Here is a 27,856-nt window from a genome sequence, read left to right as displayed (position 1 = left end):
TTGTAAAATTTATAGCCATTATATTTTAAACCTCCCACCCAATTTTTGAGATTCTGATTACAGATAGACTACTTGATGTTACCCCATAAATCACTGAGGTACTATTCTTTTTGTTTTGTTTTTCACAGTTTTGTTTTTTTTTTTTTCCTCTCTATGCTTCAGTTTGGCTCTTTTCTATTGCTCTATCTTAAAAGTTCACTGATATATTCTTTCATACTTTCTAATCTTCTGCTAAACCCATATAGTGATATTTTAAAATTTCAGATATAGTATTTTAAGCTCTATAGTCTATTTGCCTCCCTTTTTACCACTATCCATATCTCTCCTTATTATATTTATGTTTTTCTTTAAATCCTTGAGCATAGCTTTTTCCCATTCGTTTTATTTAAGCATAACTTGTATACAGTAAATATCATCCTTTTTAGTATACATTTCCGTGAATTTTGACAAATGAATACAGACAAAAATATACACCAGTTGCATCACCCCCCAAAACTCCACTATGCCTCTTTGTAGTCAAATCTCACATTCAGCCCTGGAACTTATTGATCTATTATCTTTCCCTACAGTTTGAATTTTGTAAGAATGTTGTATAAGAGATCAATTTCCAACACATCAGTATGAGGTGCAGCACAGACCTGCCCCCCAGAAAAACTGGTGAAAACTATTTAAATTAAATATTAAAGTCCCTAAGGGCATATAGCAAAATGAAGAAAACCCTATGCAAGAAAATTTATTAAATTTTGGCAAGAACAACAAAAGTCTGTGGCATTTGAACCAAAACCACTACTTCCACTCTCCTAGCTCTGTGAAACTCTCCTCCACTCCAAACTGGTACAGCCAAGAATAAATAGCACCCTCTCCTCCAGCTCTTACTCAGAGGGCTATCTTATGAGAGGGTCAGGACATCAGCATTTCTCATCCCAGCCCTAGCTATGTATTTCTGAGGTTAAATTCTGTGTCAGTATGGTCAAGAGCCTTGGCTCCTTTGTTCTACCCAGGCTCCCTGATGAAATTGAGGTTCTACTCTGCGTGCAGCACTTCTAAGAGTGCTAGACCCCCAATCACTCTATACCTGGCTCATAAGACAATGGTCCCATGCTAGGAGAAGCAAACTGAGAAGCCAATGCTCCCCCTCTTCTCCTTGCACTCAGTTCCTAAAGTGGGAATGCTACTCAGAGACATGCATGCCATTGTCCCAATCCCCAGTTACAGATTTATAGCTTAGAGATTTTACCAGAGGGCAGAAGCAGGATATAAAGCAGATAGCTCCTAAAATTTTTCCAAGGAAAGTAACTTATTTACAACAGAATATAAAAGAAATTGAAGGCAAAGGGCACTCTCAAATACAATGGAAGTTATGTTAAAAAAAAATTAAGAGGATATTGGTAGAATCATTAGAGATATAGGCTAAACTGTATGCTGGATAGTTTGAAGGAGACAATCAGGAAAAGAGACAGCTGGGAGCAGCCCTCATGAGGTCAGAATAAATCTCAAACATTGACCTCAGGGAGGAGGTACCTTCAAAGGAGCCCAAATTGATTATACTAATTTCTACAGAGAAATTTATGCCTAGAATACTGTTGAAAACAGTCACCAGCAATTAGTTGAATTTAACAGCTGGGTGTGGTCATGGAAAAAGACAGTCAAAAAAGCCATGATAAAACCACCATCATCCCAAGATAACGGTGGGCATATCTAAGGCTGCATTACCTGAATAGCAACTTCAGAGGCTTAATACCACAGGAGGGAAGTATATTTCACTAAAATAACCAGCCAGTCACTAAACAAATAAGTGAAGAATTAACAATAACAAGCCCCAGGTGGTGAGAGAAGGACCACAACCACAGTTGCTATGAAATATCATCTAAAATGCAAAGTTTCCAAAAGAAAAATTATAGGACATGCAACGAAACAGGAAGGTATGACCTATACACTAGAAAAAAAGCAGATAACAGATAATGCCTGTGATAACAAACAGCTATCAAATTTAACACACAAAGACTTCAAAGTATCCATTATAAATATAACCAAAGAATTAAATAAAATTATTACTAAAAAAACACAAAAGAATGTATAACAACAGTGTCACATCCAATACAGAATATCAATAAAGAGCTACAAATTTTAAAAAGTACCAAATGGAAATTCCGGAATTGAAAACTACAATAACAAATGAAAAATTCACTAGAGAGGTTGAGCAGTAGATCTGAATTGGCAGAAGAAAGATTAGCAAACTCGAAGCAGATTAATAGAGATTATGCAATCCAAAAACCAGAGAGAAAAAGAATGAAGAAAAATGACAAGAGCTTAAGAGAAATGGTGAACACCATTAAGCATACCAACATACACATAATGGAGTACTAGAAGGGGAGAAAAGTGAGAAAGAAATATTTAAAGAAATAATGACTGAAACCATCCCAAATTTATTGAAAAACACTAACCTATGCATTTAGGAAGCTCAATGAACTACAATTAAAATAATGCAAAGAGATCCACAAATAGACACACCATATTAAACATGCTAAAAGCCAAAGACAAGGTGAAAATCTTAAAAGAAACAAGAAAAAATAACCCATCATTTACAAGAGATCCTCAATAAGGTTAACAGCTGACTTCTCAGCAGAAACAATGAAGGCCAATTAGGCAGTAGGATAGCATATTCAAAGGTCTCAAAGAAAAACTGTCAACCAAGAATCCTATGTCAAGCAAAGTTATCTTTAACAAAAAAAATATAAAATAAAAACATTCCCAGATTAACAAAAAGTGAATGTGTTGCTAGAATACCTGCTTTACAAGAAATACCAAAGAAAATGCTTCAGGATGAAAACAAGTACCCCAGTAGATAATTTGAACCAACATAAAAAAACAAAGAGCAGTGATATTGGTAATTATGTATTTGTAAAGAAATATTTTTTCTCCTTTCTTCTCTTAACTGATTTAAGAAATACAAAATAATATGTATATAATATATCGTTTAACCTATAACATAGGGAACTGTACTATATTTGCCAATATCAGTGCAAAGAAGGTGAGTGGGGACAAAGCTACACTGGGCTAAAGAAATAACTATAGATGGTAAAGTAATAATTATAACAATGTATTGTTGGGTTTGTAACATTAGTAGATGTAATTCAGGTAACAATAAAACTACAAAAATGAGTCACAGGAATTAGAGCTATATAGGAGTAACATTGCTATATCTCCTTGGAATTAAACTAGCATAAACCTGAAGCTGATTCTGATGAGTTAATATGTAAATGACGAGCCCTAGAGCAACTAATTAAAAAATATATACATATAGCAAAAAAATCATTAAAGAAATGTAAATGCTTCATTAAAAATAGAGAACATAGAAAACACAGAAAGCAAAATAGCGGTCATAAATGTAACTATATCAATAAAACATTAATTTGAATGGATTAAATAATGTAATAATCAAAATGCAGACATTGTTACTGGAGATAATGAGGGACCATTTCTGATGATAAAAGAGTCAATCTGTCAAGAAGATAAAATAATTATAAAAATATTATATATATAACACAGAAAATCACATAAATCAAAAACTGATAGAACTGACAGAAGAAACTGACAATTCAACAATAATAGTTGGAGACTTCAATACTCCAATTTCAGTAATGAATAGGACAACTAGGCCTAAGGTTAAAAAGGAAATAAAGAACACGAATAATAGTATAAACCAACCAGACCTAACAGACATCTATAGAACATTATACCCAATAACTGCCAATTATTCATTTTTCTCCAGCAAAGACAATACATTAGAGCATTAAAAAAACTCAGTAATATATATAATGGAATATTACTCAGCCATTAAAAAAATGAAATCCTACCATTTGCAATGACATGGATGGACCTAGAGGTTATTATGCTGAGTGAAATAAGTCAGACAGAGAAAGATAAATGCCATATGATTTCACTTATATGTGGAATCTAAGGAACAAAAAGAACAAATTAATCAAAAACAGACTCACAAATATAGTGGACAATTTGGTGACAGACAGAGGGGAGAGGGGTTGGAGGGCTGGGAAAATGGGGTGAAGGGTTAAAGAAGTACAAATTAGTAGTTGATAATTGGGCACGAGGATGGGGAGCATGGCACAGGGAATGCAGTTAGCATTAACATGATGGCTAAGTGTAGGGCCAGGGGATGGAGGGAGCAACTAGGGGATATAAATGTCTAACCAATGTATTGTATACTTGAAAATAATTTAAATAAATAAATTTATTATTTAAAAAAACTCAATAAATTTAAAAATATAAAAATAATGAAAAGTATGTTTTCTGACCACAATGGAATAAAATTAGAACTCAAGAACAGAATAAAATTGATGAAACTCACAAATAGATGGTAATTAAACAACATACTACTAAATAACCAATGAGTCAAAGAATAAATCAAAGGAGAAATCAGAAAATAGTTTAAAATAAATAAAAATGAAGACACAACATAACAAAACATAACACTGCAAAAGAAGTACTTAGAGGGAAATTAATAAGTGAAAATGCCTCTATTAAGAAAGAAGAAAAATCTCAAATAACCTAAACTTTCACTTTAAAAAGTTAAAACTAAATCTAAAACAAACAGAAGAAAGAAACTCATAAAGATTATATTGGAAATTGATGAAATAGAGAAAACTGGTGAATCCATAAGCTGGTTCTTTGAAAGATCAATGGAATAGAATAAAACTTTAGCCAGGCTGACCAAGAAAACAAGAGAAAAAACTCAAATTACGAGAATCAGAAATAAAAGAGGAAACATTACTACTGCTTTTACAGAAATATAAAAATCATTATAAAGAAAAATTATGAACAGTTATATGTCAATAAATTAGATAACATAGATGAAATGGAAAATTCCTAGGAAGACATATGCTACCAAAACTGACTCAAATAGAAATAGAAAATCTTAATAGATCTATAACAAGTAAAGAGATTGAATTAATAATAATGGTAATAATAATAATAATAATAAAAACTGCCCACAAAGAAAAGCACAACCCCAGATAGCTTCACCACTGAATTCTACCAAACATTTAAAGAATTAATACTAATTCTTCACAAACTCTTCCAAAAACTGGAAAAGGAATGAACACTTCCTATCTCATTTTATAAGCCAGTGTCACCCTAATACCAAAACCAGACAAAAACATCACAAGAAAATAAAACTACAGATTTATATCGCTTATGCATATGGAGGTAAAAATCCTAGCAAACCAAATCCAATAACATTACACACACACACACACACACACACACCCTGTGACGAAGTGATATTTATCACAGAAATGCAAGCTTGGTTTAATATCTGAAAATCAATTAATGTAACACATCATATCAAAAGAATAAGAAACAAAAATAACATGATCATCTCAATAGATGCAGAAAAAGCATTTGACAAAATCCAACAGCCTTACATGATAAAAGAAAGAAAACACTTAAGAAACTAGAAATAGAAGGGAATTTATTCAACACAATAAAGGACATCTACAAAAAACAAAAACAAACAAAAAAAAACCTTGGTCAATAACATAGGTAGTGGTGAAAGACTGGATGCTTCACTCTAAGATCAGGAACAAAACATGGATGTCCACTCTCATCACTTCTATTCAACAATGTAATGAAGTTCTAGCCAGGGCAAATAGATAAGAAAAGGAAATAAAAGGCATCCAGATTGTAAGGAAGAAGTAAATAGGTATCTATTTGTAGATAATATAATCTTATAAATAAAATATCCTAAAGAACCCACTAAAAAAGCTATTAAAACTAACAAGTTTAGCAAGTGTATTGGTAAGAATTCTCCAGATAAACAGAATTAATAGGATGTGTATGTATATATAGTAAGAGATTTAATATAAGAAATTGGCTCACATAACTATGGAGTCTGGCAAGTCCAAAACCTGCCACATGGACTGGCAGTCTTGAAACCTAAGAGTGCTGATGAAGCAGTTCCAGTCTGAAGGCCAGCAGCTTATAGACCTAGGAGAACCTATAGCACAGATGAAGTCTGAAGGCAGTCTGCTGGAGAATACCCTCTTGCTTAGAGAGGCTGTTTTTTCTGTTCTATTCAGGCCTTCAATTGATTGGATGAGGCTAATTCACATTATAGAGGGCAATGTGTTTTACTCAAAGTTCGCCTATTTAAATGTTAATCTCACGTTAATCTCGTCCAAAAAAAAAACCCCATCTTCCAAATACTCTTGACACATAAAATTCAGCTAGCTTGCAGGATACAAAATCAATATACAAAATTCAATTTCATCTCTATACACTTGCAATAAACAATCCAAAAATGAAATGGAAAAAAACTAATTCCATTCACAATAGCATCAAAAGAATAAAATACTTAGGAATAATTGAACAAAACCAGTATAAAACCTATGCTCAGAAAACTACAAACATTTCTGAAATTAAAGAAAATCTAAATAAATGGAAAAGTGTCCTGGATCAAAAGGTTTAATATCATTGTCAATAATCCCCAAATTCCTCTAGAGATTCAATGCAACCTCTATATGAATCCCAGCTGATTTCTTTGTAAAAATTGACAAGCTGATTCTAAAATTCATATGAAATTACAAAGAACTCAGAATAGACAAAATAATCTTGAAAAAGAAGAACAAAGTAGGAAGATTTATACCTGATTCAAATTCACTCCAAAACAATGGTAATCAAGACCGTGTGGTACTGGCATAACAATAAATATATAGACTAATGGAATAAAATTGAGAGTCTAGAAATAAAACCATGTGTATATGGTCAACTTATTTTTGTCAAGTGCACTAGGAACATTTCAAGAAGAAAGAATTGTTCTTGAACAAATAGTGTTGGGAAAATTGGATATCCACATGCAAAAGAATGGTGTCCGATTCTTACCTCACACAATATACAAAAATTAACTCAAAGGGGATTAAAGACCTAAATATAAAAGCTAAAATTACAAAACTCTTAGAAGAAAACAAAGGGGTAAATCATGACTTCAGTTTGACAAAGTTTTTATAAATATGACACCAGAGAAAAGCATAAGCAAAAATAGATAATTTGGACTTGATCAAAATTAAAATCAATTTGTGCTTCAAAAGACATCAAGAAAATGAAAAGACAACCCATAGAAAGGGAGAAAATATTTGCAAACCACATACCTAGAACATACAAAGAATTCTGTACACCACACAAACAAAAGGACAAACAGCCTAACAATAAGCTCATGAAAACATGCTTGACATCAATAGTGATTAGATAAATGCGAATCAAGACAAGGAGATACCACTTACTTCATACCCACTAGGGTGACTAGAATCAAAACATGAGATAAATGTTTGTGAGGATGTGAAGAAAATTGGAACTGTCATACACACTTGTGGGAATATAAAATGGTGCAGCTAATTTAGAAGACAGTTCTGGAGTTCTTCGAATGATTAAACATGCAACTCTTAGGTATATACCCAAAAAATTGAAAATAGGAGTTCACAGAGAACCTGTACACAAGTGTTTATAGTAGCATTATTAATAATAGCCAAAAGATAGAAACCACTTACTTGTCTATCACTAATGAATAGAAAAATATCTGGTGCATCCATACAAGAGAATATGATTCAGTCATAAAAAGGAATGAAGTACTGATATATGCTATGGCGTGGATGAACCTTGAAAACATGAGGTTGAGTAAAAGAAGTCAATCACAAAAGATGACATATTACATGACTCCATTTATATGAAGTAGCCAGAATGGGCAAATCTATAGAGACTGAAAATGGATTAATGGTTGCTTAGGACTTGGGAGAGAGGGAGAACAGGGAAATAAGAAGGTAATAGCTAAAGGAATTTATTTTTGAGGTGATGAGAATATTCTAATATCGACTGTGGTGATGGTTGCACAACTCTGTGAATATAATAAAGACCATTGAATTGTATACTTTAAATGGCTTCTTTCACTTAGCATAATGCATTGGCAATTGATCCATGTTGCTGCATGTATCAGTAGTTTATTTATTTTTAAGTTTATCCATTCCTCCCACTAAGGATTGTTTCCAGTTTGGGGATATTACAAATAAACATTACACTATAAACATTTGTATACATGTTTTTGTGTAAACATATGTTATCATTGCATTTGGTATAAGAGCTGGTCCTGCTTCCACTGACTGATTTTCCTTGGTTATGGGCCAGATTTCATGCTCCTTTATGTTAATAAATTTTTGTTGGATTCTGGACACTACAAATTTTACATAGTTGAGTGTTTGGACTTTGTTGTCTTCCTCTAAAAAGTGTTGAATTTTGTTTTGGAGGGCAAATAAGCTTGATCCTTTGAAGGCTTGTTCTTAAGTGGTTAGAGATAAGTTTGGAGGTCTTCTTCACTAAAGGGCTGGGTTAGCATTAATGCTAATGTGTAACCCTTCTAGAGTCTCAACTAAATGTTCCAGCTGTTCAGCAAGGTCTGCCCACATTACTGATCATTATGTGAATATCTTCTAGTCCCGTGAGAACTCTAGGAATTGCTTAGCTTACAGGTTTTTTTGTTTGTTTTTTGTTTGGTTTTTTTTTTTTGTACAACTTCGTAGAATTTCAACCCATACCTGAGAAGCTAAATATTCAACCAAAGATTCAGGGGAGCCCTATGCTGATTTCTGGAGCTCTTCCTATCTATAGGTCCCTCCTTTCTGATGCTCTGTCTCCAACTGCCTCAACTTTCTCAAATACCAATCTCTGCTTTTACAACTCAGCAAGACTGCCTGCCACATTCTGCTTGGGTTCCCCCTCCTTGCTCCAGTGGTCTAGAAACCTCTTGACAGAAAGTTGGGGAAATTTTAAGGGTCATCTTGATTTTCTCTCAGGGATCACAATTCTGTACTTCCTGTTGTCTAATGTCTGAAAATAACTGCTTCGTATATCTTGCCCAGTTTCCTACCTGTTTACAACAGGAGAGCAAGCCTGTTACAATATTCCTTCATGACTAAAAGTGGAATTTGATCATTCTATAGAGTTTTTGCTGTCTTGTAGAATTTTTCATATTTTCCTCTACATGACTGAATATAAGGTTTAGAGCCAGAGAGACCTAGATTCAAATACTGATCTGATGCTTTCTACTTGGGAAACCTTGAACATGCTACTTAAGATCTATGAACTTCTGTTTCTTGAGCTATAAAGTGGTATGCAAAGTTGTTGTTGGGACTAATTGAGGCAATGTGTATATAAAGCCTTTTGTAAGCACTAAATAATTATTGTTATTTTTTATACAACAGCCATGTGTTTATGTTTCATTTCTCCTAAGCAGTTTTGAATCAGAGATTCATTCGACCTATTTACCTTTGTGTACACTAGCTTTGTATAGTGACTCAAGCTTGATAGGCTTCAATATAAATTTGAGTGAATAAATGTTGATAACTTGTGGTTATTTGAATATTTTAGAATATTATTTTAAGATTTCATCACAATTAGCTTTGTGTAGACTTGCTTAATGATCAAAATAGTGCCATTAGCCATAATGTTTCTGCTTGTTCTGAATTTGCTTATCGAAGCAGGAAGGGCCCTCCATTATGCAGGAAAAGCAAATTTGAGGCTCTCTGAAGTATATATACTTCTGTTTCTAGCTCTTCTTTACTACTGACTGAAGCACTGGTCTTTTGAAGTCTTAGATCTTAATTTTGAGATCCTAATACTCTCCTTACCATGCCTAAATTTGTTATGAACCATAATCCGGACAATAGACAATTTAGCCTCAAATGGAAAATTAGAAGCACATATAAGTGTTAGAAAAATCGCCAACTGAATAGTTCTAGATAACTAAGTAACATTATTGTTATATTTTCCAATGTGCAATTGACTAAATCCCAAGTTTTCATTTTGAAAAAAATTATAATTTAAATAGAACCTAATATTACCCTGGTTTTAATATAATGATAACATTATTTCAGACTATTACAGAACATTCTCAGTTTTACTCTTTTTTTTACAAAACTTATTTCTTTTAATGCTAGAATTTAATAATAGTAACATTCAAAGTGTTCCTACCTAAGATTACTCACTATGCTCAACTTTTCTTCTGCTATAATATATATCAACATATTCTTTTGTTCTTTATATAAGTGAAATACACACAGATCATCAGTGTGACTCTTCCTACTCACAACAGTAAGAAAATAATTCTCTGATATATTATAGAATGATTCATATAAAAAAAGAAATGACTTATAAGACTGATAGGGAAGTAACCAACTTTCATCATCTTTGCATAGTTAACAAAGGAAAACAATTACATTCTGTATGCAAAACAGAAAACGTAATTGAAAAAAATTTCCTTTTTGGTAAAAAGAAACTTTGTGAAAAGGACTATAGCCACATGATAAAGAAAGAATGATGTGTGGTTTTTAAGTCTGAATATTTTCTGTAGATAATGTACCTCCTCCAACGTTTTCAATAATCAACTCTACTTCCAAGAATCTAAGATATTCTTGCCAACACTACACTGTATCAGACAAGGCATATATGCTTCATAGATGTGATGCTATGAAAATCATCAGACTATTCCTCAAAATTGCAAAACTTAAGTTCACTGTTTAGTGGGAAAAAAACCAGTTCCTGAATTAAAAGCGTCTTGCTTTAATCCATTGGCTAGAATACAAAGCAGTTCTAAGAAATTCAGAAAGTACCTGTCTAATACACAATTAAATGGTACCATTTACTTTGGCACCAATGTATTTTACACTCTAACTTTTCAAAAACAAATCATTTACACTTTAATCAAATGTGTTAGCACAAAAGGGTGAGACATGGACTTCACACAGGAAAAAAAAAAATGCATCCAGGTAAGTCATGCATTGTTATAATAAGATATCCTTTTGTGGAATTCATCAAAAAGAAAAAGCTACCTGAAAATACCATTTTTAAATTGAAATAAAACACAAAAATCCATGTAAAATGAAAACCATTTTTTTACTACCCTTGGAAGACAGTGAGATATAGCGTATATGTTTGGACATATGTGTAAAAAGCAAGTGATTCATTGTAACTAGATCAAATGATAAACTATTGAATTGATTCTTTAGAAGTACTTGTGGGTCTCATAATAAAATAATATTCTCATCCTCAAAAAACATCATTTACATGAATTATTTATGCTTCGGTTAAATTAATGTGTTACAAATGAGAAAAATACATCATTTTGGATCAAGATTCCTAGGTACAGGATAGGCCAAGAAAAAAATCTGTACAGAGTAGCTAGAAACTCTAACAAAAGATTTATAGGATCTCAGAAAATTTGAAAATTACAGTATATAGACCCCTACCTAAAAATTTGATAAAAATATGAATTCCCAAAGAGCTGGCTTAATAAACTAGAACCATTGGTCTCTAAAGTAAACCTAGGCAACATTAACCTTCCATCTTTTTATAGCTGTCTGTATGTGTCATTAATTACTAGTCTTTAAGAAGCCTGTTTCCTTCAACAGTTAAACTTAACATAAAATTGAAATAAGATTCCAATTCCAGAACATGTGTTGTCACCATATAAGTGACTTCTTTAAAGAAAACTGTCCAGGAGTCTCTTTCTGCTGTATATGTCTACTGCTATCTGACCAATTGATTATAATAGAGAAAACAGTCCCAAATTCCCAGAGCACTGTGAGGTGACACTGTGTTTGTACGGCCTTACTAGCTAGGTCTTAAGCCCAAACCACCTCTTAATTCCTATTAGGAATGTAGGCCTGTCCCGAAGGTGTTGTGGAGGCAGATAAAATAAGGACACATTTAGCATAGGGTTTGTCATACCGATCTATATAACCATGTTTTGTCCTAGGATTTTTGATCTCTTTCTTGGCAAGTTCCAAGTGCTTTTTTACAAGTAGAATTAGCTTTTAAGAATTCTTATAATTTAAGAATTTTTAAACTTCAAGTTTGTGTGCTTTTATCATTTCTGAATGCATTGCCGATCACCACCTTACTTTTATATTTTTCCTTGGATCTTAGAGATCACAGCAGAAAATGAATAATACAAATATTGAATTTCAACTACTCATAGAAATTTTTTATGTTTGTCTTTTTGTGATGAAGATAAGGAATAACCTGCAAAAAAATTATAATTCTTTTAATTTTAAAATGCTCTCACAAGATGATTATGTTAAATTGCTTCTTTACTATAGATTACTGATGAAAAAGCAGTATAAGCTATTTGATCAAGATTTTATAAACTCTCTCTTTTAATAAAAAAATTTATAATTTAAAAAAGTTTTTTTAAAATCTTTGAGTTAAAGGTTACCAAAAAGTAGAAATTTCAGCAAAGCCATGTATGATACAGGGAAAGGTGTGGGAAGTTCAGTATTGGAATTTTAAGTCATAGAGACAAAGTCCTGATGCTACCATACTGTTTTTTCCAACTTGCCTGGAATGTCCTCCATCTTATTCTCTGCCAATCAAAATATGATTCATACATAAAATCACCAATTCAATGAAACCTTCCCACACAGTGCCATTTTATCCTTATTTCTGTACACTAAGAACACAGGCTTTGGAGTCCAACTGCCTTGTCTTGAATTCTGGCCCTGCTACTTATTCACTGTGTACATAGCCTTGCCCTAATTCCTCTAAGTCTGACTGTATACATAGCCTTGGCCTAATTCCTCTAAGTCTGTTTCCTCACTTGTAAAATCAAGATAATAGAATCTACCTCATAAAATAGTTGGAAAGATTAAAAGTGATAATACATGTAAAGCCTTGAGAATATGCTCAATATATTAGTTAATATTATTTCTATCATTTATACACTCTCCAGTATTATTTCTCATTATATTATATAGGTATTATCTCTTCAGTCAAATTTCTCAAAGCTTGAAATTATACTTTATATGTCTATTTTCCTCACAGTGCTTAGCAGGGCATTATGCTCTTACTAGGAATTAAAAAAATACCCCAGAGAATCTTAGCATGGAAGAGATCTCAAAGGTCAATCTAGTCCAATCTTTCCCCTCAGTCATGATTTTCTCTTGTAACATCCTAGAGACAATAATCTATACTCTATTTTGAAAACAGTATATATCTATATTTGCACACAGATGGTAACAAGGCATTCACTCTTCTCAAGACAGCCAGAATTATAAAGTACTTGTCATTGTTAGAAAATCCATTCTGAGGAGGTGAAGAAGCTGGCAGCTTCTGGAAAATGATTTGGTAATGCTCATTCGAGAGCTATGCAAATTTTCTGCAAATTCCTATAAATGTAACTCCTAATACTATATCCTTAAAAATAAGAAATAAATCTGTCATGCATACAAAGGTATTTATTGCAACACTATTTATAATAGCAAAATCAGGAATTAACCAAAATGTCTAAAAGTAGACAAATAGTCGAGCAAGCACCTAAATGAAATAAAGGTCATTAAAATTAAAAATATAAAGATTAAGGTGAGACATATATAAAATTAATGTCAAGTATAAAAGTAAAACAGATTTATATGTACACAGTGACTATATGTACAGATTTATATGTACACCATATACATGGTGTACATATAAATCTGTACATATAGTACAGATTTATATGTACACCATATAAATCTGTACTATATGTACAAAGACTGGAGGGAATGAAATATATAAAAATTATAACAGAATTGATGGGAATGTTTAAGAAAAAGTTTTTCCTTCTATTGAGCCAAAATCAACCTGTTCCCTCTCTCCCCTGTAATTTTCATTTATGGCTCTCAATTCTGCCCTTGAAATTACACAAAATAAATCGACTTGAAATATTTGAAAATGATCATCATAATTTTACTACCCTCATTCTCTGTCACTGTGGAAGACAGATTAGAGAGGCAATGCTGACATCAGGGAGATTAATTAGGAGACTCAGCTGTCATTCACCAAGAAAGCAATGATGGTAGTCTGAATCAGCACAATGGCAATAGGGCCAGACTTGAGAAATATTGCAAAGACAAAACAGATGGAAACGGTAACTAAAAGGATGCGAGAAGTGAAAAAAAAATAAGAGTTGAACACATTCCTAGTCAGACTTTTTTGGTAAAGTGATGATGCAATACCAAGATGAGGAATCTGGGAGGGAAAGAGAATGTTTGGTCAGAAGTTGAAATTCCATTTGGAGATGTTGAATTTTAAGTACTCGTATGCTATATATGTCTATATATATTGACGGATGAAAAGATCAATTTGTAGTCAGAGAGACAAGACCAAACCAGAGAAACAGAAGAAGGCAAAGATAAAGCAAAACATGACTGATACAGAAAATGAATTTAAAAAGCAATAAAAGTGATCAGCACAAGCAAAAGATGACTTTAAAAAGTGTGATAAAATTAATGATTTTTGGCAAATATAACCAAGAAAAACAAATAGAGCACAAATAATAACACTGGACATAAAAACAGGGAGATAACTACAGAAATAGGAGAGATTTTAAAATATTGAGACCTCCATGAATAACTCAAACCAAAATATATGAATACCTGAAGGTAGGGGAAAGAAAGGTCAGGTATTTATATTTTTTGGTATAAAATTATTCATGAAAGTCTTTAAAATTAAAAAAAATCTCTTCTGTTTCTATAGGTATTTCCTCTTTTTAGAGAAAAACAAAGTATGTCTCTGTAAACTTTAGAAAAAATTTTAAAAATAAAAACTTCCAAAATAATTGATAAGTTGGACTATATTAATATATTAATTGAAATTAATATAATCAATATTCTGTTCATCACAACACATCAATAAAAGAGTAAAAAGTCAACTCAAAGTTGAAGATATATTCACAATACGTGTATCTGACAAAACACTTGTACATAGAATATATGTGCAGAACACCTACAAATTAATAAGATTGAAAGACAATCCAACAGAACCCAATAGAAAAAAACGACAAACTTGAAAAGACTTCACAAAAGAGGATATCCAACATGGCCAATAAACATATTAAAAGGTGCTCAATTCATTAGTCATCAGGGAAATGCAAATTAAAACCACAATGACATACTACAACACACCCACCAGAATGGCTAAAATTAAAATGATGGAAAACGCCAAGGTTCGGTGAGGATGTGGAGCAACCACAACTCTCATATATTGCTGATAGAAGTGTAAATTGGCACAACTACTTTGGAAATTGTTTTGTGTACATATTAAAACATATCCCTTGACCCAGCAATTCTACTCCTAGCAGTTCAATTCCCACCAGAAATGTGTGCATATTTCACTAGAAAACATGTTCAGAATGTTCAGAATGTTCAGTACTATTCATAATAGTCAAAAATAGGAAATTATCCAAATGCCCATTAAGACTAGATGAATAGTGAGAATAGTCTACAACAACATGCAAAAATGTGGATAAATATTGCAACATAATGTGGAGTGAAAAAATAGTTCATACTCTATGATTCTGCATCTATAAAATAAAAAACAAAAGAAACTATGCTAATAGAAGTCAGGTAGAAATATTTTTGTTGAGTAAAACAGTGACTACAAAGTAAGACTGGGTTTTCTGAGGGTCTGGCAGTATTTTGTTCCTTGGTCTGGGTGCTGATTTCACATGTTTATTCCACAGGGCTGGGGCAAGGGTGAAGCAAACAAGATACCTAGGGAGCAAAATTTAAGGAGACACTCACTCTCACCTTATTTGCCTCACCCTCACCTCAGCCCTGGCATTCAGTTTGTGAATATTTATTGAGCTGTATCATCATGATATGTGTATTTTTCTGTATATATTTTATACTGAGATTAAAAAATATTAAAGGAGTCTGGACTATATTATAGCACAAATAAAAATAAACTCTAAGTGGGATAAAAACTTAAATGTAGAAAGAAAAACCTTAAAACTTTTAGAATATAGGAGAATATTATAAATGACATCAGGTAAAGAAAGATTTCTTAAGACTATCCAAAAGCACATATTAGAGGAAAAGATTTGACTACATCAAAATTAAGAACTCTTTAGCAAAAGACAGCTTAAAGAAAATAAAAAGACAAGCCACAATCCTGAAAAAAGAATACTGCAACACAAATGAGTAAAAAAGAATTATGTGGAATACATTTTTTAAATCAAAGAAGAAAAAGATAAATAACCCAATAGAAAAATGCATGAAAGGCTTGAATAGTTACTTTATATATAAGAAAACCAGAATGGCTAAAATACATGCAAAGATGCTCAAACTCAGTAATAATCAGGGAAATGCAAATCAAAATCATGTGATATGACCATTTCATGTCCAGTTGATAGGCAGAAAAATAAACTCTAATAATATTGTGTTGACAAGAGTATAGGGCATTCTCCTTCACTGTTAGTGGAGTATAAATTGGTACAACCACTTTGGAAAACAGTTTTGCTTTACCTAATAAAGTTGAAAAGCCCCCGGACTCTTTGGTATATTCCCTAGCAATACTCCTGCATATGTATACCAGGAGGTGTGGACATGAATGTTTATAACAATTAAAAAGAAAGAATATTAAGAATAGATACAATAGTCTACAGTAGTGAAAATAAATGAACAACCACACAATGGATATATCTCATTTTTGAAGTTCGAGCAAAAGAAGTAAATCATAGAAGAATACCTTGAGTATCATTACATTCCTATAAAATTTTTAAACAAGCAGATATACTCATAGATGGTAAAACTATACAAAAGACTAAGGAAAGGGTTATCATAGAATTTAGGAGAATGGTTACCTTTGTAGGAGAAGGAGAGGGTACAATGAAGACGGGTCACATTGTGGCTTCTAAGGTAGCGACAAAGTTTTACTTCTCAGCTTGAATGAAGGGTATATGGATACTCATTATTCTTTAAACTATACACATACTATTTTGTATACTCTGCTGTGCATGGTATACTTCAAAATAAAATATTTTTGAAGGCATTAAAGTGCTCTACATGTTTATGTGTGTATAAGTGTGTGTGTGTGCGTGCACACATGTGTGTATGTGTGTGTATTTTATGAAGAAACAACAGAATTCTTAGTGGGAAAATGTCAATAAGCACTTCACTAGACTTATTATTCTCTCATGATTGGCTAGCTGAGAGAGGAACTTGAATTGACTGAGTTTTTCACAAGTCCTGATATTTGTATACAGTTGACCCTTGAACACCACCAGGGTTAGGGGCACTGACCCCTGTACAGTCAAAAATCCAAGTATAACTTTTGACTCCCCAAAAATTTAAGTTGTCCCTCTTTATCACAGGGGATTGGTTCCAAGAACCCCCACAGATACCAAAAACAATTGATGCTTAAATCCTCTATGTAAAATGGCATAGATCAACATGTATAGTCAGCCCTCTGCATCCATAGACTCCCAAACACAGACTGAAAACAGTACAGGTATTTATTGAAAAAAATCTGCATGTAAGTAGACTCAGACAGTTCAAACCTGTGTCAGAGTCAAGTGTATATAGTTCCTACTAAATTTAGTAGGAATGGTGTTATCGCATATCTTATTTAATCTATCCATTGAATTATTCATTCTCTTATCCGGCTTTCAGTTGGTAAAAAGAAATTCTTAATTTTAAAAGATAAAAATCCAATTAACATATGCTCATTCTTTGCTTAACCTTTATTTTTTAAACCAATCTATGTTAGCTATATCTTCCTTGAGTAGAATCAAAAGAAATTTGCATCAAAATCTAAAGCTATTATCATGTGTGACATTAGGAAAATACTTACTAAAACTGAAAAAAAAAAAATCCTGTTGTTTGGTTATTTTTATTAACTGAATTAAGACTCTTTTCTCTGTATTAAACATAATATAGAATTAAAGAACTAGAAGGAACCTTCAAAGGTTACCTACTATAGTCATCTATCTTTAAGTAGGACTCAAACTATCTCAAGCAAATAAATTAGCATCCTAATCTTTAAAAAGCCCCCAAAAAGATTTTATAGCATTCTTTCCCACTAGGCATCTGGAAATTCTTCATGTCTAACTCAGAACCCTTTTTTTAAATTATTATTATTTATGCCTACAGCACCTGGTTTTCCTAGGTGATCTCCCATCGGAGTACTAACCAGGCCCGACCCTGCTTAGCTTCCGAGATCAGACATTGGGCTTGTTCAGGGTAGCATGGCCATAGACCATGGACCATGGCTCCACTAGGGTGTGAACCCAGGACCTTCTGCGTGTAGAGCAGATGTGCTAACCACTACACTATGGAACCACATCTTCAGAACCCTTTTAATACAATGTTGGCATTCAGTAAACTTTCTTATCCAGACAACAGAGTGTGGATTTACCTAGGGCACAGTGAGTACTCAACACCAAGCCTCTCCTTGAGGAAGTAGGAAAGTTAAGGGCTCAGAGCTTGTTTGGTTCCAGTGGCTTCAACCCCAGCCTCTTGGCTTTCTCCAGAGACCTAGCCTCAAAGCTTGTCTCTCTCCACATAACCAAAAGCTGACTATCATTTTGTTTTCACTATAACTTGAGTTTATCCATAACTTTTTTCTCCCTCAACTCCCTCCCACCCAATTACCCTAGTAATCAAGAACTTATTTATACTTATAGTGAATATGAGTAAATGAATACCTAGAATATTTTTAAGTCCTAGAAATAAGTGAAGAAAGAGTAAAAATAAGGAACATATAAAATGGAGTCACTTTAACCAAGCTGCTAAAATTATTAACATTACGAAAGTTGCGGCATGAGGAAAGACTCCGTTCTTGTTCTAACTATTCTGGAAACTTAAATTTTTTTGAACTTTCCAGTCCTGTGCAAATGCCTGGATATACATATAGACCTTCAGATAACCCTCTAATTACCCCTGAAGGACTCATGTATACATCCACCTGACATCCATTATCCAGATCACTAGGACGTGACCAGATCTCCTCACACCCATCTTCCAGACCACCTGGCATCCAACATCTTGACTGCTTGTCATTTGGCTGATAACCATCGTGGACCAATACTAAGGCTAAGAATGCAGGACTGACGATTCTTAAGAATGTACTTTTGCCGTAACAACTTTTAACTTTTCTTTCTCTTTGGAACACTTCCAGGTTTTTGCCTAGTTGTGTTTCCAGTTTGTAAACTCTAAGACCCTTAAATAAATCTCCATCATTTATTTCTAGCAAAGCCTCCACACTCTTTTTGAGTACATTTGTTACTTATAAATGAAAGAAAGGAAATCCCAAATTTTCTAAATTCATGGGTACTTTTCACAAAAGAAGTATATTGGAAAGTCTTTTTCTTCTAGTCATGGACAATTTCCTCTAATAAAATATATTTCCTTCTTGAAATAGTACTTTTTTAGAATAAAGACTCCTTGAGGTTAGGGGTTAGTTTTGTTTCTGTTTTTATACCTGGCACACTCCACTAGACTCTGTTATTATGATATGGTCTGTGTAGGAACTGAAAAATGTCAACTATTTTTAACCAAAGAAGTAGAGCATCACTAGAGCTTTGCCTTACGTGGTTGTTGCATTCTTCTTCTTCCTCATCGCAGTCTAGACCCTGATGGGCAATCTCAGTAGTGTTGTTCTCCTGAAAGAGACTGTTCTCCAAATCAGACACTCTGGTGGCTTCGGTTGTAACTTTTACTTTCATGCTATGAAAGCCAGTTGAGACTATTCCCACTTGTAGGTTTACGGGCTCCCCGTCAAACAGCAGGAAGTGTGAGTTTACCCCTTCTTTAAAACCAGGGGGCTGGTAATCATGTGGGGTCACTGTAAAATGAAAAGAGAAGAAAACTGAGTTTCAACAAAACAAGTCAGATTAATCTTCCATATATAGCAACAGACATCTCTTTCAGATACTTGCAAAATCCTTCTATTTATATAAAATATTATTTCAATACTTAAGAAGGAATTTGACTGGAGTCTCCACCTACCTGCATTATAGTAGTGAAGCTTCATAGTAAGTATAACATCATTAGGAAGGGGTCCAAGGTTCTGCGTTAATATATACAATTTACGAATCAGTAGAACACTAGCTTTCTTAATATCTTCACTATTTGTTCCACTTTCGAAGCTTGTATTACTGCTATAACCACATAAAAAAAACCAGCATATTTTTCAATCATATACAATATAAAACTTTTTACTATACGATTAAATAGGACACTAGAGACTATTTTTAGAATGTAAATTAGAGGAGAGATTGTACTTTTTGCAATGTTTATACAAAGGATTTCTTACATAGCAAGTTCCTTTAAGGTATTTTAAATATAACCTGATTTTTTAAAATTAGATTTACAACCACATGCTATAGTTTTTAGAGCAATGGATTTGGAATTAGGAAACTTGACATCTAATACTGGCTCTGCTGCTAAGTAGCTGAATGACCTCAGTCAAGTCACTTAGACACTCTAGGTCAAGAGCTCATTTGTGAGATGAGTTCACATACACCCTTCTACCCTTCTTCCAGTATAAAATCAATCATCAGCCCTAGCTCTTTCTACCATATGGTTATCCCTCAGAGAAATCCCCTCCTCATTCTTACATGGCTTATGATAATGACTATTCTTCCTGCTTTTCTTTTTGTTCACACTGCAAAACATTATCCACATCACTGCCGAAATAATATTCCTAATAGGAAAATCTGCTCATGTCACTCTCTTGCTTAAAATTCTTCTATTACATTCATCACCTTTCAACCAAAATCAAGAGTTGTGTGTATAATGCCTTTCAGGACCAGCTGTGCCCTCATCTCCACCTTCATCTGCAACTCCTACCGGTTCCTTTTCATCCATGTGTATTTGCATATGCTGTTCACATTGCTTATTTTTTGCTTTTCCCAATTCTCTTCATGACTCTCCTGAATTCATCCTTTAATCATGCTCTTGTGTCACCTCTTCAAGGAAGTATTCCCTGTTAATCCCCATACCTCATCCCTGTTTATAACTGTTTGTATGTCCCCCTCTAGACTATAAATGGCTATATCTTTCATCTCCACAATACTAAGTTTGGTGCCCAGCTACAATAAGTACATAATAAACTTTTGCTGAATTAATGAGTGAATGAACAAATTAGACTAAATTACCTTTCAACGCTAAATATTCTTTCCTTCTCTCTAAAATTTTCTTCCCCAATTAGTCTCACATTTGAGTAGTTTCCAGAAAGGACTATGACTGCAATATATCTGCACAATGTCTTTCACATAATAAGCACTTAATACTGAAAAATAATCCTAAGTAATTGAACTACTACTGGAGGCAGTGTGAATTCATAAAACAAATATTAAGTAAATACATTTGCTCTTGTTCACTTTTGAACAACTTAGAAGTTTTGTCTACCAGGATTTACCAATTTGAAATAGGTAACCAGAGTGAAGGGCTATAGCTATCTAGTTCATGAGATCTTACAATATACATCATATTCTTGTAAAATCATATTCAAGACTCCCTTTTAAAAGAGAAATTATCTTTACTATGGAAGAGATGATAAGATAATTTTATAAGAATGATCATTTAAACAAATGCCTACCTTTGGTTTCTAGGAAATGAGTAATATGCATTACCCTCTCTCTTCCTTAGTAGCTGAAAAATTTGGCCTTTCTGTTTCATTGCTTACCTCTTGGCATATGTGCTTTTATAACTAAAGAGAGTAGTCTGGTTGTCAGTAGTACTTACATTTAAATGTTAGAGAGCAAAAGGCAAATGTTTTATGTAAGAGAATATATATAAAAAGTGCTGTACAATCTGTAAAGTGCTATGCAAATGTTAGCTAATGATGATGAATATTCTAATTCTCATTCCTAGAACTGACTTTCTCTTCACATCCTAGTACTGTCTGTAAGTTTTACAAATGAGAAGATAATTAAGGAAGTGAATCTTGGAGAGAAATCCTCAAACTTGCAGTAAATGAAACAGGGCTAAGAGTATAGAGAATTGAGAATTAGGCCACATTTCTCTTTAGCCATTTCTTTCTGGGAAACTCATCCTCCTGATGTGGAGCCCTCTGCTACCAAAAGCTTTTCACCATCATCTGCTCCACCTTCTTCTATTCAATCTCATCAGCAATTTTTAGCTCTATCTGAATCCAAAAGCTACTGGGAAGAAAATAAATGTTGCTCCTCAATAAAACATCTCCATTTGCACTAAGGACCTTCTGAAGCAAATGTCCTTGTCTTTGCTATTTAATCCATTAGTATATCTAAAGTTTGGAATTTTAGACTTGATAGGAAAATGCAGTGCTTTCCAGTCTTTTCCATATAGGGACACGTATAGATAATTATATTTGTACAACATATTTGGGTAAGCATATGAGAATGTTTGTGTCTATAAGCAGATAGTTCAGGGGTTTCATCTACCCCAGGTCCAGTCTGGCTATATTGAGGGCAGAAAGGATCAATATCTTGGCATAGCAATTGAGAAATGTTGTTTTAGTGGATAGAAAGAGCCTATGGAGTTCTTCAATCAACACCACGTAGACAGCCTCATTAATGCCTACTCCTGTGCCACCCACAAAGTACCACTGCCACCACCACTTAGGTACCATTAACTGAGTGTTTATTATGTGCCAAGCATGGACAAAGCTTTATATATGCATTAAAACTTAATAATCACAGCAACCACATGAAGTAGATATTATTAACTTCACTGTGCAGACGAGAAAACCAATATTTAGGGAGATTGAGTTATCTGTCCAACATTATATAACTATTCATAGTCAGAGCTGGAGCTCCAAGCTAGGTCTTTCTGCCTTATGAAATGAAACTCGTAACCACTGAACTTAACTGCCTTTAGATCCTACTAACATCACCTATGAGGGAAAGAGGGAAAGAGGCAAAGGAAGCCTCTATTCCTACCAGTAATCTATGGATTTCAGAAATGTAAATAATTATTACAATCCCTTTTTTATAACAATGGATTTTTTGTGGGATTGTTGGGGAATTTACAAAGGAAGTATAAGCTCTATCTCTGGCCTCAAGAGGCTTATGTTTACCTCAATCCTATATATTTCGCATGTTCATCAAACAATTAGATTCTACCTGTCAAAATCCATAGTGACTCCTTCTTTTGTGTATTTGAATTTGAACTGGTATATCTCAGTCACTTTCTAGAAACATCAAAGGGAATAGAGAAAGAAATCAATAAGGAACATTTTCATTATGTACCTACTATATTTCCTTACCTGTTTATTTCACAGCATTACATTATTCAGGAGTAATATTTGCAGATATAAAGATAACAATTTTTCTCCTCTGTGGTAAAAATGACTTCGATGGCAAACGCTATTGTTACAATTTTAAAGCTGGAAAAACTAAGGTACAGAGTCAAGTATCTGACCCAGCATAGGTAAATAACAGTGGAACTGGTTGAGAAACCATTCATTCATATAACAGATATTTACTAAACTTTGTGTCAGGCACTAAAGTCATGTTGTGAAAATGACAAAAAAAAAAGGTCCCTGTTTTTCTGGACTATATAGCCTGGAGAGAGAGATAGTCAGTAAATAGGTAAACAAATAAAATAAGATAATTTCAGATCGTAATAAGTACTGTGAACAATATGAAGCAGATGCTGTGACAGAGGGTACAGAAGGGGAGAGGTGCTGATTTGGTTTGGAAAGGCCAAGGAAGGCCTCTCTAAAGAGGTCATGTTTGAGCTGAGCCTCACTGATAACAGGGGTCAGTCATGTGCAAATCTGGAGGACAGTGGGGTGCCCCAGGCAGGAGAAACAGCAATGCAAAGGCACTAAAGGAGGGGGAAAAAATGGCTCTTTCTGGATCAAAGAGGAGGTCAAGTGGCTGGCAATAAGTAAGCAAGGGTGAGAGTGTAGGAGATGAGATTGTAGAGGAGGTTTTGGGGCCTCGTTGGCCATGGTAAGGGGTTTAGTATTTATTCTACATTGAAGGATTTTAAGCATGGGAGTGATTTGTATTTTTAAAGATCACCCTGGCTATTTTAAGAATGCAGAAGGGAAGAAGTGGAAACCATGAGAGCAATTAAGAGGCTACTGTAGTAATTCAGGGAAAACTAGAATGGCAACAGGAAAACTGGAAAAATTAGAAAAGGAACCAGAATCAATGATTTCAGGTCTTGTTTTTTTTTGATCCTGCACTAAAAACTAGATACTACTGCTATCTGCTCTCCTCACTGTTAAGAAAGCTAGAAATAAAGGACAAATTTCCTCATGAGAGATAAGCTCAAAATGATTGTCTAGTAGTTGAAGCAAACATTTGGCCCAGATACATTGTTGTTTGTCCACAGAGCTGGAGAAGGTGTTAAAAACAGGCAAAGGGTATGTGAGTTTAAGTCAGAACACAAAAAATACCTTTCATTCCTCTGTTTCAGTATTTGTTCCTTGACAATGTGGAAATGAAGATGTTAGATTAATAGAAAAAGTCTCAATGTTCTTCTTACTTTTCTCTATTCTAAGATTTGGTATTCCATTAATCACAAGTGGTCAGGTCCTAGAGAAATAAGCTCATGCTGCTTCAGCTCGAAGAACTGATTTGTAATGGAGTTAATTTTAAAAGAGAAAAATATTTTTCTAGTAAGACACTCTACTTAAGAAATCAAACCAAGTACTTTGTGAATACAATTAGCTCTCTGTATCTGCAAGTCCCACATTTGTGGATTCAACGAACCACAGATCAAAAATATTTGAGAAAAAAAATGTTATGTAGTTGCTGATGTGTACTATGTAGTTAGGCCTATGATGGTTGCATCTGTACAGAACATGTACAAATTTGTCATTATTCCCTAAACAATACAGTATAACAACTATTTACAGAGCACTTACAGTATATTTAGTAATTATAGTAATAAGTAATCTAGAGGTGATTAAAAGTATAGTAGAAAGATGTGCGTAGGTTATATGCATATACAAATCCACTTGACATAAGGAACTTGAGCATCCACAGATTTTTTTATCTGCAGAGGTCCTGGAACCAATCCCCAAGGATACCAAGGGACAACCGTACAATAGGAGAGGTATGTGAGACTAGAGGTGCCTATAGCAACAGGTTCACTGCAGAAAAAAAGGTTAACTATACAGCATCCTCTCCACTGATGCTGGGTGTAATTGCACTGTCAAACAAACAATGCTTATTCTCCCTGCCTGCCCATGTTTCTCAACCAACTCTAGCTTTTGATGCCCTGAACTTTCTTTTGTTTTTTAAATTGTATCAAGAGTAGATCTTTTAGTAATTGACAATTTTATTAACAGTTTATTATTTGGTCCCTGAAGCAAAGAATAAAAGAATTATGTTCGTAATTGTTTTACAGAAGATGCTAATCCTTAATAACTCTAATCTGACTCTGATTGATCAAGGAAGTATATATTTATGGCAAGCACTAGTCTCTTCTTAACACTTCATATAATGTCCTCCTCCTTTTTAGATTGATGTGTTGCTCAATAAAGACGACCCTTTAAACAGCTCATCAACGGTTTTTATTAATCACACTGAATATATCCATATCAACCAAGGCAACAGAAACATATACAGGCTCTCCTTCTTCCTCTACATTCCAATTCATTGGCAAAATAGATTTTTTTCAAGTCTGTCTCCAAAGCATATTCCAAGTCCATCTGATTCTCTTCATCTTCACTACTATTGCCCTATCCAAGCCACCACCATCTCTCTTCATTTTATCCACTTGCTTCCAAATCACTCCTCCTATAATTCATTCTCTATTCTATGGTCAAAAAGAGTTTTTGAAAATAAAAATCAGACCATGTCTTTAGAATAAAACCAAAATTTACCTTGATCCATAAGGCCTTACCAATCTATTCTCTGCCTTTGTTGCTGACCTTATCTCCTGCCTCTTTCCCTCCCACTCCCTAGGTTCCAGGCTCAGGGCACCCTCCCTGTCCACGAACATACAAGTAGCCTTTCTGCCCTACGATCCTTGCACAGCTGTATTCTGTAACATGTTGTCTCCAGTTGATGATAATAATTATAATATTCAAGGACTGCCCTAAATATTCTACATCTATTTATTCTTATGTAGCCAACACTCTGAGGTAGGTATTATTACCTTAGATGAAGCTAATTAAGTGGCAGAGCTGGGATTTGACTCCAGCACCTGAAATATTAACTAGGGTGTTATTCAGCTAGTCACATGCCATTGCCTCTCACAGACCTACATAGGCTGACTCCTCTGGCTTATTCAGTCTCAGCTCAAACAGTGACCCCTAAGGGAGGCCTTCCATGGACTGCCCTCCTATCCCTCCTCCTTCATTGCCAGTTTCAGCACTCTCCAGCATACTACCTTCTCTTCTTTTCTACATAGCATTATAAACTATCTGAAATCGATTTGCTAATCTTCGTTTATTTGTTTATTTTTTACATTCCCTCATTAGAATTAAGCTTCCAGAGAGAAGGGACCTTGTCTATCCCATTACCTCATGTGTTTTTATACCTTGAACAGTGCTAGGCCCATAAAGAGAACCTAATTAATATTTGCTGAGTGAATAAATATTCAGCCAGTGTACAGTTCACACTTAATTAGCATTTCATCAAGGATTTCAACAAAGATTTTTTAAAAATAATAAAAAACATACAATCTCTAAAAGCATATTGTGGCTAAAAAGAAACCATCTAGAGTTAAGTTCCTGAAGCAGTCTGTTAAAAGTGGGTGTTGAACCACCTCCAATAGTCACAAAGGAAAGATGGTAAAACAGTAAGATTTGTGTCCTCACAATATTCACATTTAGTAATTCTTTATAGGTCTATTCTGCAGTGAGTTGTGTAAATCTTTCCTTAACATATTTACATTTTGGCTTACACATCTTATTAATACCTCCACACGTTTTGTAGTATATGTCTGTAGAAAAGCTACACTATCCCTCTTCACTTTAGTAACTTTAGTTACTTTTGTCATTTTACTTCTTTCATGAGATAGAGAAACCAGAACAAAACTTCAGGTGCAGAAGAACCATAACTTTGTGCAATAATGCTCAAAACTCTGTTGGCCTCTGGACTAGGTAAGCACATTTTCGATTTAAGACAGAGATTCTCAATTGTGTACCAGGACAGACTCTTCAAAAGAGTGCTTCAAATTTTAATCTATGTGTAAAATGTATTTTTGCTTCAGGTAAATATTAACATTGTTATTGTTTATATAGCTTTCTTTAGAGGAGGATACACTTCTATGGATATGAGTCAAACAACATGGTGCAATATCAGATAAATTCCAAAGAAAGACTGTGTTTATTATTGTTTTGTGAGTTTATAAAAGAATGAGATTAGGGAGGTAAACAGTTCTATTAGTGTCTTGATGCTAAACATCAACCGTAAAACAGTGTAACCCCATGGATACTTACAGGCACTATGAATATTGCTATACATAGTTATACTGTAATTATTACAGATTTGTTTGGTGTCTTTTTGAGTCTTTTAATACCTTCAGACATGCCACCAAATTTTCTAGTAATCAAAAGTGTGCCATGAGCACAGAAAAGCCAGAGATCACTGCCATAGGGAAGAATCTGTAAGTGTTCAAAACACTTTTTCTGGGTCATGACAGCTCAGAACTAATCATAAAATAAAATATTGTTTTCTTTTTTAGGCGAGGCAACCCTTGGTTAACCTCACAGATTGCAAGGACCTTGTCAGCTTACAATCCCTTATTTTTTAAAAATTTTTTATGCCTACACCACCTGGTCTTCCTAGGTGGTCTCCCATCCAAGTACTATCTGGGCCCGACCCTGCTTAGCTTCTGAAATCAGATGGGATCAGGCTTGTTCAGGGCGGCATGACCATAAACAAAATTTTGTTTTCTAACTTCATTATTATATATATTGCCTGCATCAAAGCTCATTTAATACTTTTTTCCCACTGGGTAAGATTTTTCTGTATTTAAGCCCAATTTGCTTAGCATTTCAGACTAGGAGTTTTACACGCATAAGAAAATATAATAATTTATTGCACTAAGGTAGTGATCGATTTCTTTACAATTTATTAGGGAACTTC

The 27,856-nt window shown here is 33.9% G+C and overlaps 1 protein-coding gene and 2 pseudogenes across 1 annotated transcript in view; all 3 read right to left on the bottom strand.

Annotated features, from left to right (window-relative positions):
- The window catches only part of HORMAD2 (HORMA domain containing 2), a 101,170-nt gene that overhangs the window by 56,986 nt on the left and 16,328 nt on the right, over window positions 1-27,856 (bottom strand). The window contains exons 8-10 of the mRNA XM_039862013.1: window positions 22,925-22,992; window positions 19,824-19,975; window positions 19,406-19,659 (exon numbers count right to left, since the gene is read on the bottom strand). Of these exons, the coding sequence (XP_039717947.1) occupies window positions 19,406-19,659; window positions 19,824-19,975; window positions 22,925-22,992 (474 nt within the window). The remainder of the gene's footprint in view (window positions 1-19,405; window positions 19,660-19,823; window positions 19,976-22,924; window positions 22,993-27,856) is intronic.
- On the bottom strand, window positions 17,958-18,073 carry LOC120602029 (uncharacterized; annotated as a pseudogene).
- Window positions 27,532-27,650, bottom strand: LOC120602045 (uncharacterized; annotated as a pseudogene).

Source organism: Pteropus medius, unplaced genomic scaffold (assembly GCF_902729225.1).
Source record: "Pteropus medius unplaced genomic scaffold, Ma_sr-lr_union100, whole genome shotgun sequence".
NCBI classification, from domain to species: Eukaryota; Metazoa; Chordata; class Mammalia; order Chiroptera; family Pteropodidae; genus Pteropus; species Pteropus medius.
The sequence above is the reverse complement of the archived record's forward strand: the minus strand, read 5'-3'. Positions and strand labels throughout refer to the sequence as shown.